The sequence below is a fragment of the Perca flavescens genome, chromosome 20, assembly GCF_004354835.1.
Source record: "Perca flavescens isolate YP-PL-M2 chromosome 20, PFLA_1.0, whole genome shotgun sequence".
Taxonomy (NCBI): Eukaryota; Metazoa; Chordata; class Actinopteri; order Perciformes; family Percidae; genus Perca; species Perca flavescens.
The window spans coordinates 23,596,019-23,612,592 of NC_041350.1; the positions used below are offsets into that span (position 1 = coordinate 23,596,019).

At 40.6% G+C, this 16,574-nt stretch overlaps 1 protein-coding gene across 1 annotated transcript in view; it reads left to right on the forward strand.

Moving 5' to 3' along the window:
* The window catches only part of dtnbb (dystrobrevin, beta b), a 37,208-nt gene extending 22,062 nt beyond the window's left edge, over positions 1 to 15,146 (forward strand). Inside the window, exons 12-20 of the mRNA XM_028565358.1 lie at positions 4,758 to 4,848; positions 5,855 to 5,943; positions 6,720 to 6,833; positions 8,706 to 8,802; positions 9,142 to 9,162; positions 10,636 to 10,795; positions 11,760 to 11,849; positions 12,139 to 12,192; positions 14,875 to 15,146. Of these exons, the coding sequence (XP_028421159.1) occupies positions 4,758 to 4,848; positions 5,855 to 5,943; positions 6,720 to 6,833; positions 8,706 to 8,802; positions 9,142 to 9,162; positions 10,636 to 10,795; positions 11,760 to 11,849; positions 12,139 to 12,192; positions 14,875 to 14,900 (742 nt within the window). The 3' untranslated portion in view covers positions 14,901 to 15,146. The remainder of the gene's footprint in view (positions 1 to 4,757; positions 4,849 to 5,854; positions 5,944 to 6,719; positions 6,834 to 8,705; positions 8,803 to 9,141; positions 9,163 to 10,635; positions 10,796 to 11,759; positions 11,850 to 12,138; positions 12,193 to 14,874) is intronic.
* Positions 15,147 to 16,574: the final 1,428 nt, after the last annotated feature.

The following is a 16,574-nucleotide window of genomic DNA, read 5'->3' on the forward strand; positions in this document are numbered from 1 at the left end:
GAAGGATATGTGAGCACTCCTACTAGAGTGTTGATTTGACAAATAGATTAGGATAGAATTGGAGCCTCACCATGTAAGCAGAAAGCTGGCGAGGGCTCCGTGAAAGCAGCCTAATTGTCTTCTCATTTCAGCCCCTCTCAGTTAAAGGCCACCTCTATTATTATTTGCTCACAGTGGTAATGAACCATTGTGGTTATGAATGATTATGGAGTGCACTCTGAGGCGGCTTTAATGTATCTGCACTATGTCCTGCAAGTCTGTTCTGGGTGAACTTTTCCTTTCCTTTTGTGTACAGTATCTCTCTCCAAAATCTTTCCGGCAATTAATGTTTGCAAGATGGGACTGCTCAGGGACTCAGGACTTGCCCGCAGCGCATTAGAAGAGGGACGAGACATCACTGTCTGGTGTACAGAAAGCATATATCAACCCTGATCATGTGATTGACTAAAATCCAGACTAAATTAAGACTGAGCCGGGCTATCATTCAGTACTACACCAAGGATCCAGGCTGCTGAAGGACAGCATGCACACTGCAGAAAATGTCCATGTCTAAACCTTAAAATGTGTAATAAAGGGTTGAGGTAACACCAATATTCCCTTACTTCTCTCTTTGACATTACAAGTATAATTATCTGACCCTGCTGGAAGATTTCCTATCTATGTTTAGAAAAGTGAGATGCTAACAATCAATACCAGATTAAGTTACCTGCAGAGATGAACATTTTGTGCAGTGCAGTCTTGTCTCCGGGGGCTGACAGTATCAACATCAGAGCGGGATTGAAGGAAGCTGACAAGATAGGGACACCCGAGGCGGTGAACGATGCCTTGCATCCAGACCCGTGGAGGTCAGTGGAAGACATAATGTGTCGCAGCATGTACCAGAGCAAGGCGACGCTCTCCCGAGGTTTGTTTCACTGTGGCAGTAATGAAGAAGTCTGATAACCTTTGTCTTGGCATTTTGCTCTGTGAGTCAGAGCTGCTTTGGGAAGATGTCATGCACCGAGGATGCTGTTACCTCGGGGGTGCATAACAACTACAAAGCCGCCATATTTAGGGCAGAAATTGCGCATTAAGCCACCGCGACGCTTCCAAAATAGGTTGTGTTGAGAGAGTCAGTGTGGATACCGGTAAATAAGGTGTTAAGAGGAGGGAAGAAGCAGGCTTCACTTAGGTTTGGTTGCAGAGAACAGAAGGCCAGTTCCTACCAGCCTTTCACTGTGTCACATTTGGTTTGTAAATATTAATCTATTATTATAATTACCCGGCACTGGCCTGCCTGCTTTCACATGAAGGACTTATGAGTCAAAGATGCTACTGCTGAATAATGCAAAGCTCCTTGTGGCTCTGCCTCAGTTCAAGAGCCCCAAACTGAAAAGCGGAACCAGTGCTGTCCTCTGTTTGTTGACCCTTCCAGATTCAGAGGAAACACGCATACATACAAAACACATTCACTAATGTGTGTCTGAATGTACACAATGCAAAGTTGTGGCTGTTGTGCATCCAGCCTCCATCACAGTCTGCTCTCTGATACTGTCAGCTCTGCTGACATGGCATGTGCTCCCTCCCACCTCACTCTCTCTCTCAGACAATCGCTCACCACTAGCTCGTCCTCCAAGGGCAAATCGCAATTTATTACCCGTTAGTCATGCAGAACCACGGCGGCAGAAGATAAAATAAAAAAATAAATAAAAAGGCTGTCTTGAGCCTGATGAGTTTTAATTCAGTTAACTGAGAATTGACCAAATGTGAGTCAGTGTGGAAACACAGCAGTTTGTGTTTCTTTTAGGAGTTGTTGTAACGTAGGATTTATGAACTCCTAAAATATTTAATCTAGTGACATGCTTAACATAAAAGTTTACATTAAAACATTCCTTAACATCAAAACAGTATGCTAAATACCTCAAATGGAATTGCAATAATTCAATATGATCATGTATTGATTTCCAGTGGAATTGTACTGTAATAAAATTTGTTATTCTGCCATCCCAACTAATTAATCAAAACTAATGACTCCAAGTTGATTTGAATTGAAAATCTAACAAAATTAGTGTGTTAAAGGCCCAATGTGTAGGAATTTCTCCCATCTAGCGTTGAGATCATATATCGCAATCAACTCTCTCACACCATGCAGTTCTCAATCTCAATCATTCTCAATCTTACAGAGACGGAGAGCGTAGGTATATGTAAGGAGATAACATAAGCACAGGCTAATTATTGCTAACTAACATGCTAGTTAACATTAGTAATTAAACCTAAACATCTCATGTAAGTCCAAACTGCCTGCGAGCTTCTCCTGTACTATACGGTAATTCCTCTACTGTGCGACAGTAAGTCACTTGGTTATGACACAATCGTTAGCTTATTTTTACAAAAACGTCTGCTACGGAGCCATAACGTGAGGTACAAGGTAATGGAGCCTTTTATACATTGTCGTGTTTCTTTAGAAATAAACAATGGACAAATAGAGTCTTTAAACGTTTCAGATGTAAAGTTATTCGCTGTCAAGTGACGTAAAAAAAAAAACAGCGGACAGTGGAATGCTAACAGGAAGTGATACCTTTGTAGCAACAAAATGGCGCCATTGAAGGTTCGAGTTTTGAAGCGAAGCTTACCCCCTTGGTCTACCCCAGTTCATGCAAACGCAAATGTAAAATTTCAAGCCAAAAGGAATACTTGGAATTGATGGTGGAGGTAAATATTCATGAAAAAGGACAAGTTTGTGAACGGGCAACACAGATTTTGATAATGAACAACTAAACACGATACACACTGGACCTTTAAGAGTTTTGTCTGAAAGAATGCATAACCGTGGAAGAAAATGATTTAATTACTGTAAATGTTATTTTGCCTACTTTTAGTAACATTAACTTGAAGTCGCCCTATTTAGCATTGATACACAGGAAAAAAAAAAAATTGGTTTAATTATGAGTGGAGCTCATTAGAATCATTTTCAATAAAAGGTAACATTAGGCCAGGGATTGCTGTGTTAATAAAAAAAAAATTAGTCGGTACCATGACTGAATGAATGCAACTCCACTAAACTCTACAAAAGAGATGTGAAATTGTCAAGACATGACCGATATCCAAAGCAGTTTATAAGGTCATTATCACAGGTGATATGGAGTTGGCAAATCAGATCAGTGAAACCCCTAACCAGTGCAAGCTCTCAAATTACAAGATTTAAATGTGACAGGAAATGAAAGATTTGGAAACTTTAACTATCGAGCTTTGAAGGTGATATTGCGAGATGATTGTCCCTTCTTGTCAATAAGACAGTCCATCCAACTTCGCCATATAGAGTAATGATGAGTATGACATTTGTCTTTAGAAACAAAGAAATTGGACATATTATGTATAACATTGTGTAAATATATTGTTATTAATATCAGGATATTGATTCTGACCATCAGTCATATTAACAAGTAAACATCCACCATGAATTCTGCAGGGACAATCAGGAACAATATGCATCATCCCTCCAGATGCTCCTTTAACAGCGTTGATCTTTAGTTATAGTACCATCAGGCCAATCAGAACAAAGTCTTTAAAAAGCGCAATCTCTCATGTTTTCAACCAAAAGAGGACCAGTGGTGTCTGAGATATTGTGTTTGAGTGTGTGTGGGGGGGGGGGGGAGGCTGGAATCTTCAAATGTGAGACAAAAATAAAAGTATCTGGGAAAGATGCCAGTTCAGGAGGGCTTGAAGGCAGTTCAAGCATCTTTGTCCAAAACCTGGAACAGACCATCAGGTGGTGCCAGGAAACTCCCTGATGGAGCAGCTTCTATACTGACGATAGCCCAAAGATCCAGACATGCAGTGCAGCTCAAAAAGAACTCGTTGGGTCATAGCATTCTTTTGAGCCAACCCAAGCAGCTCCCTAATGTTCATTAATGTATTATTTTAATTTTACAAGAAACCTCAGGCTCTGTCTATGCTTTAGCCTGAGGATAAGATGAAAGTGCATGAAAAGACATTTTCTTGACAGCACAGACCAACTGAATGTTTTTTTGAGTAAGATGACACTATCTTGAAACAAGTCGAACAAGTATTTTAAGATATCATCACTGGGCGAAAAAAAACCTTAAAACAAGCAAGGTGGGAGCTGGAGCAGATAAAATTATCATCACACTGGCAGCTTTTTTTTTTATCTGCTTTGAAGAAAGATAAGATTTTAATACAAATGTGGATTAAAAGGCTGGTTTGCACTGTGTTTAGGGCTTGGGCAGTCAAAGCTGCAGGGGCCGTGGTTGTTGTTGCAGCGGGTTTGAAGCCAGATTAGGTTTAATGGTCTTAATCATCGCTCACTCTCCAGTCAGTTAGCTGGAGCCCAGCACCATTTCAGCTCTCCTTCACTCTTCATTGCAGACCGCCTGCCATGAAGGGACAGCATATGTCCTGTCATCTGTCCACACCATATGCCACGCCCATGATCATTTAAAGTCTCATGCCTTATTTGACATTTCCAGTCAGTGATGAAATGGCCAGAACGGGGATTGGCACAGCCACAAATACATTTGGCATGCTGCATTCTCTCTTAGCCATCTCATTTCATTGTTATGTCCAATTATCTCAGAATGTCTATCAACACAGGAGTCAAAGCCAAGTGTCATATATTAAGGGCACCTTAATTATAAAAGTTTTACATGATCACTTTGACTCTACAAACTTTCCCTTCTACTTACATAAGATCATTTCACATTGGAGTGAGTGTTGCTGTATATGTGTTGATGTATTTCTCTGTCTATGACTTTGGGCAGTGTCTTGGAGAGTCCCAGCCGGCTAGATGAAGAGCACCGCCTCATCGCTCGATACGCTGCCCGCCTGGCAGCCGAGGCGGGCAACTCCACAGTGAGTGTCTCGCAGGACTGCCCGTGGTGGGCTTGAGTCAACCCGCATTTCACATCTAATGCTTTGACAATTTATTGTTAGGCGCCTTTATTGTGACTGGAGAACTCAAAAATGTAAGCTGCAGCGTGAAGACTACTCATGCTTACATGTCAGACTGTGTAACTATTCAGTGCTCTGATTTCCCATCAGTTTTACTTGTCCCATAAGTTTTAAATTCAAAATCATCCGCTGTCAATATCTTGTTGTAGAAACATTTTAGGTGATCATGGTCAACGCTAACCACGGTGACAAATACAACATACGTTTCCTGTTACTGCTTCACCAGTTGATGTTTAGCAGCGCCACTAGGAAAGGTTTGCGCTAGCAGTAACTTATTACAGCTCTGACAGTGAACAGTAAACAGTGAGGCTGATGTCAATTAGATAAAACTGTGCTGGATTACATGCATTTTTCCTGTGAATCCCTCACACGTATATGTAGGCAATTTGAATCCAGCTCAGGAATGGTGTACTCTGCCACCACCAATTAAAACTACTATATAGAGAGATAATTACAGAATGTGAATTCATTAATGGCTATTAAAGATATCAAAAATACAGTTTGATTTCATAAAAAAATTATAACTTCAAAGGCCTTACAAACAATAAATATTAATGACTAAATAAACACCATAAAGGGTCTTTGATAAAAAGTAGAAGGTAGAAGCTTGTGTACATAAAAAGTTCAGGACAGAAGTTAACTACAACTCCCAGGAACAGTTCGTTTAAGGCAGAAAAGAATCATGTAGAGTTACTTTGGGTTTATTTGGATTTGTACTTTGCATCCCTTTATATGAAGGGATAAAGGAAAGCTTTGGTGAGATGGAATGGCTCCCTGTTTATGCAGAAATATAATAAGTCTCCAGCTGAGTCATTACTGCTCACCATGGTCAGAAAGTAGATGTTGCTGTTTGACTTTTGTTCTCCCACCGTTGTTAATGCCATACTATGCTAATTTTGTTTTTCAGCAACAATGTCCTCCAACAGATCTGGGTTTCAACTTTGATGCCAATAAGCAACAGAGACAGCTGATTGCAGAGCTAGAGAACAAAAACAGGTACAACACTATGAACAAATCAGTATTGTTTTACTGATTGGTTGGCTGGCTGGTTTGTAGTGGTGGAGTATTTTTAACTAATTAACTTAAGTAGGCTACTGTACTTAAATATAGTTTCTAGGTACCTGTACTTTACTTGAATATTTGTATGCCACTTTATACTTGTAATACTACTACTACTACTACTACTTTTTACTCCACTAACATTAATCTGTCAACTATAATTGCTACTGTAGTTACTTTGCAGTTTCAGACTTCAGCTTATAAAACATGATGCATTGCTACAAACAAGAATTGGATGAGAAGATCGATACCACTCTCATATTTGTCCAGTAAATATATGGCTAATGTGAACAGTCGATTAGCTTAGCATAGCATAAAGACTAGAAACAGGGGCCAGATTTTTTGCCAAGAGCAATAAATCCCAATAAAGTCTTGTCACACTGTGAGGTTGACAGACAACCAGGGGAGTAGAGACTAACTCTAAAAAGCATATTTCCCTAGCTACCTTAACCAGCTACATTAAAATGCTGCTCACTTGTTAGTGCATCAAAAATAATAATATTAAAACACTATGAAAGCAGCCATTCTACATGAGTAGCACTTTTCCCTTTGTTGGTGTACATGGAAGCACATTTTGCTAAAAATTAGTTCTGTACTTTTAAAAACCAATTTAGAATGCAAGATTTTAAATTGTTGTATTACTTCAATTTCAATAAAGGATCCAGTATTTCTGCTGTTTACTGATTGACTAACTGATTGACTAACTCATTCAGGGAGATCCTCCAGGAGATCCAGCGGCTGCGTTTGGAGCATGAGCAGGCCTCTCAGCCGACCCCAGAAAAAGCCCAGCAGAACCCCACACTTCTGACTGAACTGCGGCTCCTCAGGTATCATCTCTGCTAACACCACCACACCGCTTATATAAAGCATCTTCTTCCCAACAACAGGAACAAAGAGCCATACATTAAGGACATCAAGTAGTGCAACCACTTCAGGGCTGTTAATGTAGACTAGACTCATTTTAAGTAGAAATAATGTCCAGCTAATTCAGGAAGGTGTTTTTGAATTAGCTTCACCACCAGCAGCAGCAGCAGCAGTGTGGGCATTTATCATGCTGGCAGGACGCTGAGACCCTTGGGTTCACTTCTTGGAAGAGACGCGTTACAGCTCTTGTTTCCCTGAATGACTCCTTGTTTGTCTGGTCTGGCCTAAATAATGAATGAGCAGTCAGCTTGCGGCTAACTGTGTGTCAATCACTGCTCATGCACACGAGTTCATTCTCCCTTGTGGGGGGAGGGGCTTAGGAGACCGTTTTGGGCTGTAGCAGAAAAGAGGGGAGGGACTGAGAAGTTGTCGATGTTCAAATATTTGGGCTAAGTCCTGGATCTTCACAATCCTACCTACGGCACCTTTAAATGTTTTATAACATAAATTATTGGCTACCATTCAATGCTGGCTCACTGTAAACATTTATAGCAGAACTAGAAAGAGTTTGAATTATACTTCCTCACTCTTTGGCATGTTAGAGGATTACTATACAGGCATCTAATTCTATGTTTTATTTTGAAACAGTAATAAAACTGTGAGATACATTTATTCCACTTATTATTTTTCCCAGTTTAATTCATAGATGTCTAGAAACATTTTTCTGCTCACTGTGCCTGTTTGTGATTCAGGTTTTATACCAGGACATTATCAAGTAGTAGTATTGCATCACAGACTGTGCGCTGTGTTGGGAGCCTGGCTGGACGGCTCTGATGATGCCTTTATACAGCCCGGAGGTACAGAACACAGCAGAGGTGTTTACAGTCTGCAGATGTTTGTGAATTTTTGATAGGTCGACTCCAAACAGAAACAATTGCAAAATGCAGTTACTCATTGTGAACACCAGAGGGTGATAATAAGCCAGAATCCTCACCTAAAAGATGGCCAGATAATTACTGTCAAACTCAAGTTACCTGCAGGGGCCACTTTGTTCCCTGATGCTGGAAATACTGCTCTGCATTGTTAGAGTGGTGATTCTGCTGAGATTGTATTCCTGGAGAATACATGAACATAACGCAATACATAAATAAATAATCAATTGTGCTCCTCTCTTGAAACTGACAGTACTCCAGGTCAACATTTTTGGTTCATACAGAGACATTTTAGTGTCAGGTGCACCACAGTAAATCAGACTTCTCTTAGTCACAAGTTTAAGTATTTATGTTGACCAGTAGTGCAGCTTGCCAGTAGTGCAGCTTGCAAATGTTAAATGTGGGGGAAATAAGCCCAAATGGTTATTTGCGGGCCAGATGTAACAGTGAATTTACAGGTTGGGGCCTTTATAAAATTGCCTTATATGCCAGATCTGGGCTCCTAGTAACTTTGAGACCCCTATTTTAGTACAGTACTGTGGCCTGATGCAAATGAAATATGACTACATACATTCAACATGCAGTGTCTGTGTCTGCAACAGATTTTTGAATTATTGGACCCCAAGGTAAATCTGTAACACACATCTGTAGAAAATCTGGGAAAAATCTACAGGAAATAAAGGTATTTGTGAAATAATTTACAGACATGAATCCTCAAACTGTTCACAAAAAAGGAAATGGATTCCCCAAACAATCAAGGCCCAATAGCTTTGTTAAAGTACAGAGGTGTTTTTTATGAACAGTATGATCTACCTGTGCATTGTGTTTTCTTACTGTCCGATCAAAGCAGAACTTCCCCTCTGGTGTATTACTGTATCCCCAAACTCTGTCCTTCTGTTGCAGACACAGGAAGGACGAGCTGGAGAGGCGCATGTCGGCCCTGCAGGAGAGCAGACGGGAGCTGATGGTGCAACTTGAGGGACTTATGAGGCTGCTAAAGGTAAGACGACCACCTCTTTCAAGAAGAATGAAGTGATAAAAAGGCCTCTGAATCAGTATTGATATCCTATTGTAGGATGGTGCATAAACATTAAGCCATTGTCCTAAATTAAAATAGCATTTTACAGGTCAGCACTCATATAGTTTACATGATTCGGTTTTAAAGCTTGGTGGCATGTTTGATTAAAGGAGACGTTGGCATGTGATCTTAAGTTATGTTAATGTGCCGTATGGTGCATGCAGAAATCCCTTTCTTCTTCTTCTTCTTCTTCCGCTGCTTTAATTCTGTTGCTCTCACTCTTCTTGCTCTCTCTCACTGCTTACCTTTGCTGGCTGATAGGATGAGGAACAGAAGCAGGCTGTAAGTTGCCTTTAATTCAGTTTGCAAGGCTCAATACCTGGCTCTAGTCTCAGCACTTAGTTTAATGTGACTGTGTTCCCCCCTTCACACAGATGTTATTGAAGGAAGTTCTAACAGATTTTAAGAAGGGTGTTAGGAAAGATAATAGGATACCACTCTCTAACTGGGTTACAATGATCTAGTCCTTTTATCCGGGCTACTCCACAACATCCTTGCCAGCACCATTGGGGAGCTAAAACTACAGACTGTGACACAAGCTTTAAAATCTGTTTTCTCAGGTCCATGGTCCAAACAAGTTGAGAGAACTGTGTTTTTCTTAGCCCAAATGTCAGGGACCTGTTCCTTTCATCGGCACTAACAACCTCCCTTCTAATGCGACTGCAGTCTGGCTGGCCATCTGCTGCCTGGCCCTGAGCCATCGACCTGGGCCTGCACCAATCCCAGAGACACACAGTGATCCTTTCTCTGGGAGATATATCTCTCATCTCAGCACAGGCCCCAGTCGCTCACCCACACATGCTTCTCATTACCCCCTCGGTGCAGTAAAGGTGAACTATAGACACACAGCCAGCCAGTATAGGATTTCCAGAAGGTTTCCTTGCCTTTAAACCACTGTTTTTGTTTGTTCTCCCTATAAGGATCAAGTTATTTTGGTCACATCTGTGTCTATGTTTGTTTTAATAAAAGTCACCTTAAGAAGCACAAAGGTCATCTCTTCACAAAGCTGCAATCTGTGATTGCAATACGGCATCTTCCATTGAAATGCAGTTGTTCCAGAATTGGCTTTGTTGATGCAGAGATTGATTGGATTTTATCTCTCTATCAGAAGCCCAGATTGACTAGCACCTTGTAGGTGGAAGATCCAATATGTCATGAAAATAACCAAATATGCCATGCTGTCTGCTAACTATGCAACAGCAAAAAGATGCCTAGTAACATTGGTCAGCTAGTCTTTTTTGCACCTGTCAAACACATAAAAAAATGATGTGTATATCACAATCTTGATAATTTAGTATTTATTTGCTGATGCAAATCAAGATTGGGGCCAACTCATCTTTCATCTACTCATCGTCTTATGTATTATAAGAAGACTACACTTGAGTTTAAAGGAATAGTTGGCCATTTGGGGAAATATGATTTCTGGCCGAGAGAGACCATGCTCATGTCTGTACGGTATATATGTAGCTATGTTGATTAGCGTAGCTTATTTAGCATTATATCTCTGTTTAATCCACAAAAAAAACAGAAGAGTAAAAATGACAAGTTGTGGTTCCAGTGGCTCAGAGTGGTATCATTCTAATCGACAGCTCAGCAAGATAGAAAATAAGTGTGTTTCCCAAAATGTCAAACTATTTCTTCAACATCTGTTTCAAGACTAACCGATGTGAAACAAGCCTGTAATGTGAGCTGACAGACTCAACAGTTGATTTGCTTGATGATACTGTAACTATCACGGGTGATTTTATGTTACAGTCCCAGTCTGGAAGCTCCCCTCATTCCTCCCCTGGTCACGGTGCAGGTTGCTCCATGCCCATGCCCATTCGTTCCACCTCAGCTGGGTCCACCCCGACTCACACACCACAGGACTGCCTGGCAGGGGTGGGAGGGGACGTGCTTGAGGCCTTTGCTCAGGGTGAGTGTGCACCAACACCCAAAAGTGGCAGTTATTTAAGATATGGACTAAACGATTTGTAGTGGTATACATTGTATCTAAAACTGACTACACATTGACTAACAACAAGATTAAATGCTCTTATGTATTATTTAGTGATAAAAATAGAATGATATAATATTCTATGATAATATTAGCCTGGTCCTACCAGACTCTCGTACATTTCATTTGTACAGAGAGTCTGGCCCATTGACATATATATAAGGTCTGGCCACTCTCCATTGACAAGTGTTAACTTCCTTAAAGGCGGGTACTCTGTTGAAGTTTAAAACTATTGGATCTACCCAGAGTCACTCTGGATCGGCCATAACCAATCGCTAACGTTTGGTCGTGACGTCGGCTTAGCATTGCTAGCGTTCGCCTTAGCCAGCTCATTCACCACTAACGGAGCGAGCTGGAAAATCTAACTTTTCCCGAACCCCGTGGGGAGGAAGGGCCACAACGTCATGACTACCAACACAACTCAGCAAAGATTGTTCTTGCTCAGGCTTTCACTTGTGGATATTCGGCAGCGAATGGCTTCGCTCGCATCTTTCTCATCATATTACGGAACTACAACTCAAACTAGTGCACAACCTCAACGTCATCGTTCTCAGCCACTCCCTCTGTTCGCTGATTGGACCGGTAAAGAATGGCCGGAGAAAACCCAAGAATATACCGCAAAGCCAGACAACGTACTGAAGGGAAATGAAAATTGAGCGGAAGTACATAGGAGGGCGGAGCCAGGCTATGATAATATAACACTGTGAAAGGAGCCACACTGCATAATAAGTAATTTTGATACTTTAAGTACATACATACATTTGCTGATAATATTTCTGTACTTTTAAGTAACAAGTACCTTTTCCCATTTTACACTTTCACATTACACTGCAAGACTAGAAACTCCATGTGTTTTTGATTTGATAATGTCTCTATGTTCTAGGTGTACCTAGAAATCTTCGGAATGATCTATTAGTTGCTGCTGACTCAATCACAAACACCATGTCATCACTGGTGAAAGAGCTCCACTCAGGTAAGTCTATAACACGTTTCATGGTTTGAGTCTGTTTTATCATATGGATTATGATTTTGTTTGCTGGAATTTAACATGTCATTACTGAGATATCTTTCTCTGCATGTTTGTCATTCTCACACCTGCTTCTGATTTGTTTCCCTTGATATTTTCTGAGTTTTTACATAGTGACCAAAAACATTGGGCCTCATTCACCAATATCTTGCTAAGCTTTTTCTTAAATTTGTTCTTAAGAACGTTTGGTGAATGAGGCCCATTGTCACTAAAATCTCTGTTTGTTTTTTTACAGTTGATGACGTGGGAGTGGAAGAGGAGACCAACATGAGGAACGGTGGGGACAGAGGTAAGTCTACCAACATGCTAATAGTTTCCTACTTTAACCTCTCAGAGCCAGTCATACTATTAAGAGTATGGCACTCAAAAACAGAATTGTGTATATCATAAAGATTGGCCAAAACATAAACATGCAGTATTTCCCTCCTTTTTTTTTAGCTGAAGCAGAATGAACAAAAAGTAGGAATTATAATTAATTAGTATTATATTGTGCATATATAACGTAGTAGTGTAGGATTCTCGTAGGGTACAGATTTGATTATTGGCAAATTATGAAAGATCTTTTATCAATATTAATAAAGTTATGAATATGGTTATTAATAACTTTATCAAATCGACAAACAATCAAAACGGGGCACCGCCCTGCAAGTCAGGGACCAATAATCAAACTGTGGAACAGTCTCATTTCTGTGGTAATCCTTTAAAAAGGAAATAAAGGAAGGGTTGAATCAAAGCACGGACCTGATCGACCAGCAATTATTACAACAAGTACACAAATAATCACAAGCAACTGCTAATTAAGTATAATAAGATTTATTAACGTCACAATTATTAGTAGCTAATCAATAATCCTTTGATAATAAACTTATATATCTTTTACAATATCACAACCAAAACGAAGCAAAAACAAAGCAGCATGGACACGTCTGTGTCTGTGTGTGTGTGAGTGTGTGTGTGAGAGAGAATGAGTGAAAAAGGAGGGGCGGTGTCGAAATGTAGTTCTAACACAAAAACAACTCAAAAAATGGCTACTCCTGTGAGCTGCACAAAACTATTTAGCCTCAAGAGGGCGGTAGTGGTGCGGGGTGCACGGAGAAGGGCCGAAGAAGCCGGGGGGTTGCTAGGCAACGCGCACGCTTAGCCGGTATAGTTCCTGTGTTAGCTCTGTACGAACGTAAACCGTTTCCACGTGGCTAAACTACAGCGTTAGCTCGGGAGCTACGCGGCTAGCCTGTGTCGTGTGTGTGTGTGTGTGTGTGTTAGTAAAAGAAGAAAGAGAAGAAGAGTAAAGAAAAGAGGCACTCTGATCTTAGTTATCGATAATGACCCGCCCCCCTCAGCTACTCCGGTCTGGACCACACGTGTAGTTAGGACAGACTGAGACTTTTGACTTACTGGGGGAAACTTTGGTCATTATAACCACTCCAGTGGCTAACAGCTGATTTCGCGATTCTATCGCAGACAGTAATTAAAACTCCATGAAAGGAGTGATTAAGCAGGTAGCGCTTATGGTTTTAACCAGCTACTTAACACAACATCAACAGTACCATGATCTATTGATACATTCACAGAACAGATTAATAATCACATATGGACCAGTACATGATTAAATCAGATCACCTTAATGGCAACAAGTGGTAGCGAACCCTTTGCTCATTAATAAACACACTACTTATCTCTGCCCAGACGTAAGCCTCCTTACGGTGTGTTCAGTCCGTTTATTTCTGTCCATAGATTCCCACAGAAATGAAACAAAACGAATCCCTTGGCGCTCGTCAGCAGCCACGGAGAAACTTCCTCCAAAAAGGCAGAAAGGGGGAAGTTTAGTCGACTTTGAGAAGAAAACACTGGTGCGTTTTCAAGGATCCACCGAAATAAAATCCACTTTCTCCAGAAAATGGAAGTTTAGCACAAGCGCTTGCGCGCTCCCCTCAGCAACGGAGTTGCAATGGAAGACCAGGATTTACCTAGGATCAGGCTTTTTATAGGTTAAGACCCCCTGCTGTGTTTATGGTCCCGCTGAACCAATAGGAAGACTCGAAACTCTTGAAAGGGTGAAGACTACAATCTTGTAGTTCTTTGACTTCCTGCCAGTCTGGCTGGCACTTTCGCATAGAGGTGTGAATTACCCTGGCTTTGGGGTTTACATGCAGGCCAAAATTCCTTTGTCTCTGAGCACATGTGTGTCCTGTATCCAGAGGTCAGTTTAATCTGAGGCCTTTTGGTTAAAATCAGGTTTAACCAGACTCTTGGTCCCCAACAGTAGGTAAGCCTAGAACATCCATGGTTGTAATCATTTTATTTCATTCTCAAGATCAAAAGTTACTTATCCTGATATTAAAATTGCTTTCTCATGATAATGGATTAATTATCGAGAAAACAAGTTGTTTCCCAAGATACAACTGCAGGTTGTTTTCTCTAGTTAACAGGATAAATACCTTGTTTTCAAAATAAAATTAAAGGCCATTTTGTTATGTCGAGATAACGAGATAATTAACCCATCATCACAAGTAAAAACAACCTGCTGTTATATCTTGGGAAACAACCCACCATCACGAGAAAATTACTGATATACTGAGATAAGAGGATAATTAACTCATGATCTTGAGATAAGGGGATGAAATAAAATGATTGCAACCACGATCATTCTTGCCTTCCGTATATAATAAGGAACAAGTATAGGAACAAGTTGCTTGAAGTACATTTTCTGCAACTGGACAAAAAGTAGTTGGTGCTAATTATGACGGCATTTGTTGGCTTGGAAGAATTGGCTGCACCTTTATCGCACCTTTATTAGCCAATAAAATACATGTTTGGCTCCTTATCATGAGCGTCTGTTACAACCCTCCATCCAAAGTAGCAAGGCACTATGGCACATTGCCACAGAGTCATTTATACTTTTTTTACAAATTAATTCAGACTATGCAGGCTGTCCGCACCACTAAATGTGCTATTCTGTGTGTGTATCCAGGCACATTGAGAGTACAGAAGCACTGAAGACAAGAGAACACCATTCCACCCTGTAAGGACATACAGTCATCAACTGGGAAGAATCAGTTACAACAACAACAACAACAACAACAACAACAACAACCCCTGGCATTAGCACGTAGAGTAATGCATGCTGTAATCTAACAAGATTTCACTATGTGAAAAAAACGTCTCTTCACACCTTGCAGGTAGCAAGATGTGTCTAATTAGCGAGTGTGTATGTTGTCCTGTAAACAAAAACTGCTGTAATTACCCAATGATTTCCCTCATGACTGCTAAGGAATGGCTTGCTGTGCCCCAACTGTTCCATTGCAGCAGATCATTCTGTATATACTGCAAACACATGACCACGGGAACGCCCCGACATGAAGGTGACAACATGTTCCCTGTTGTTGCTTTTGTATGATTAGCGCTAGTATTTTTTTTTTATCCTTTTTTATAATTTCTGCATGAAGTTGCACTCAAGTCTGGATTTAGGTACTGTACCACGCTATGCCAGCTCTCTGTGGGATTTATGATGACAACTGGGGTGTCAGAAGTGTCTTGCCTCAGAAATCACGCCGAGTGTGTTTACTCGCACAATCATATTCTGAAGTTTGTTAAAAACAAAGCAGAATTCTGGATATGCTACGGTGTCAATTAATAATAGTTTGACATTTTGGGAAATACGCTACAATTCGCCTACTGGCTAAGAGTTGGATGAGATCAATGGCATTCTCATATTTGTGCATCAAATGTGAAGCTGGAGCCAGAAGATTAGAAGGAGGAGGTTAGCTTAAATTAGCATAAAGACTGGAATTGTGGAAACAACTAGCCTGGCTCTGTCAAAATGTAAAAAAAGGGACTTCTTGGAGCCCGGCAGTCACAGTTATGGTGCCTGATAACCAGCGGCGATTCACTCACCCAGCTTGTTTGCTTTCTTAGTAAGAGTTAGATAATATCTGTACGCTGAATATGAAGCTTCCACCAGCAGCCTGTTAGCTTAAGTTAGCATAAAGGCTGAAAACAGCTAGCTTTACTCTGCACAGAGGTAACAAAATCCACCTACTAGCGCCTCTAAAGCTCACTAGTTAACATGTTATATATTGTTTATTTAATCCGTACAAAAACCAAAGTGTAAAAACAACAAGGTGTTACATGATGTCACATGTTGGACTATGTCTTGGCCGAGCACGGTGACTTCCTGGAGTCATGTTGTTAAAGTGAGGCTGACAGGCAAAACCACAACTTGTCGTTATTACCCTTTGTTTTTATACAGATTAAACAAAAGGAGATATAGCAAGGCAAGCTCTTTCCCCTGTTCCCAGTCTTTATGCTAAGCTAAGCTATCTGCTTGCTGTAGCTTTACATTTACTTACAGACATGGGAGTGGTATTGACGTTGTCATCTAACACTCGGCAAAAGAGTAAATACGCTTTCTCACAAAATGTTGAACTATTCATTTAATCATTTAAAAAAGTAGTTGCACCTCTCTCTAGGAGACAGTTGTGTTTCCATTATAATATTCTTTCTATGAATGTGTGCAGGGATATCTGTTATTACAGTATAAAGATGCACATAGGCAACTTATCTCCATGCAGACCTTAAACAGGAATAATAGGTGGCATCCAGAATACTGCATGCATGTAAACACACTCAGTGAGTGACATACTGTACTGCTGCTACTGTGCTCTTGTCGAG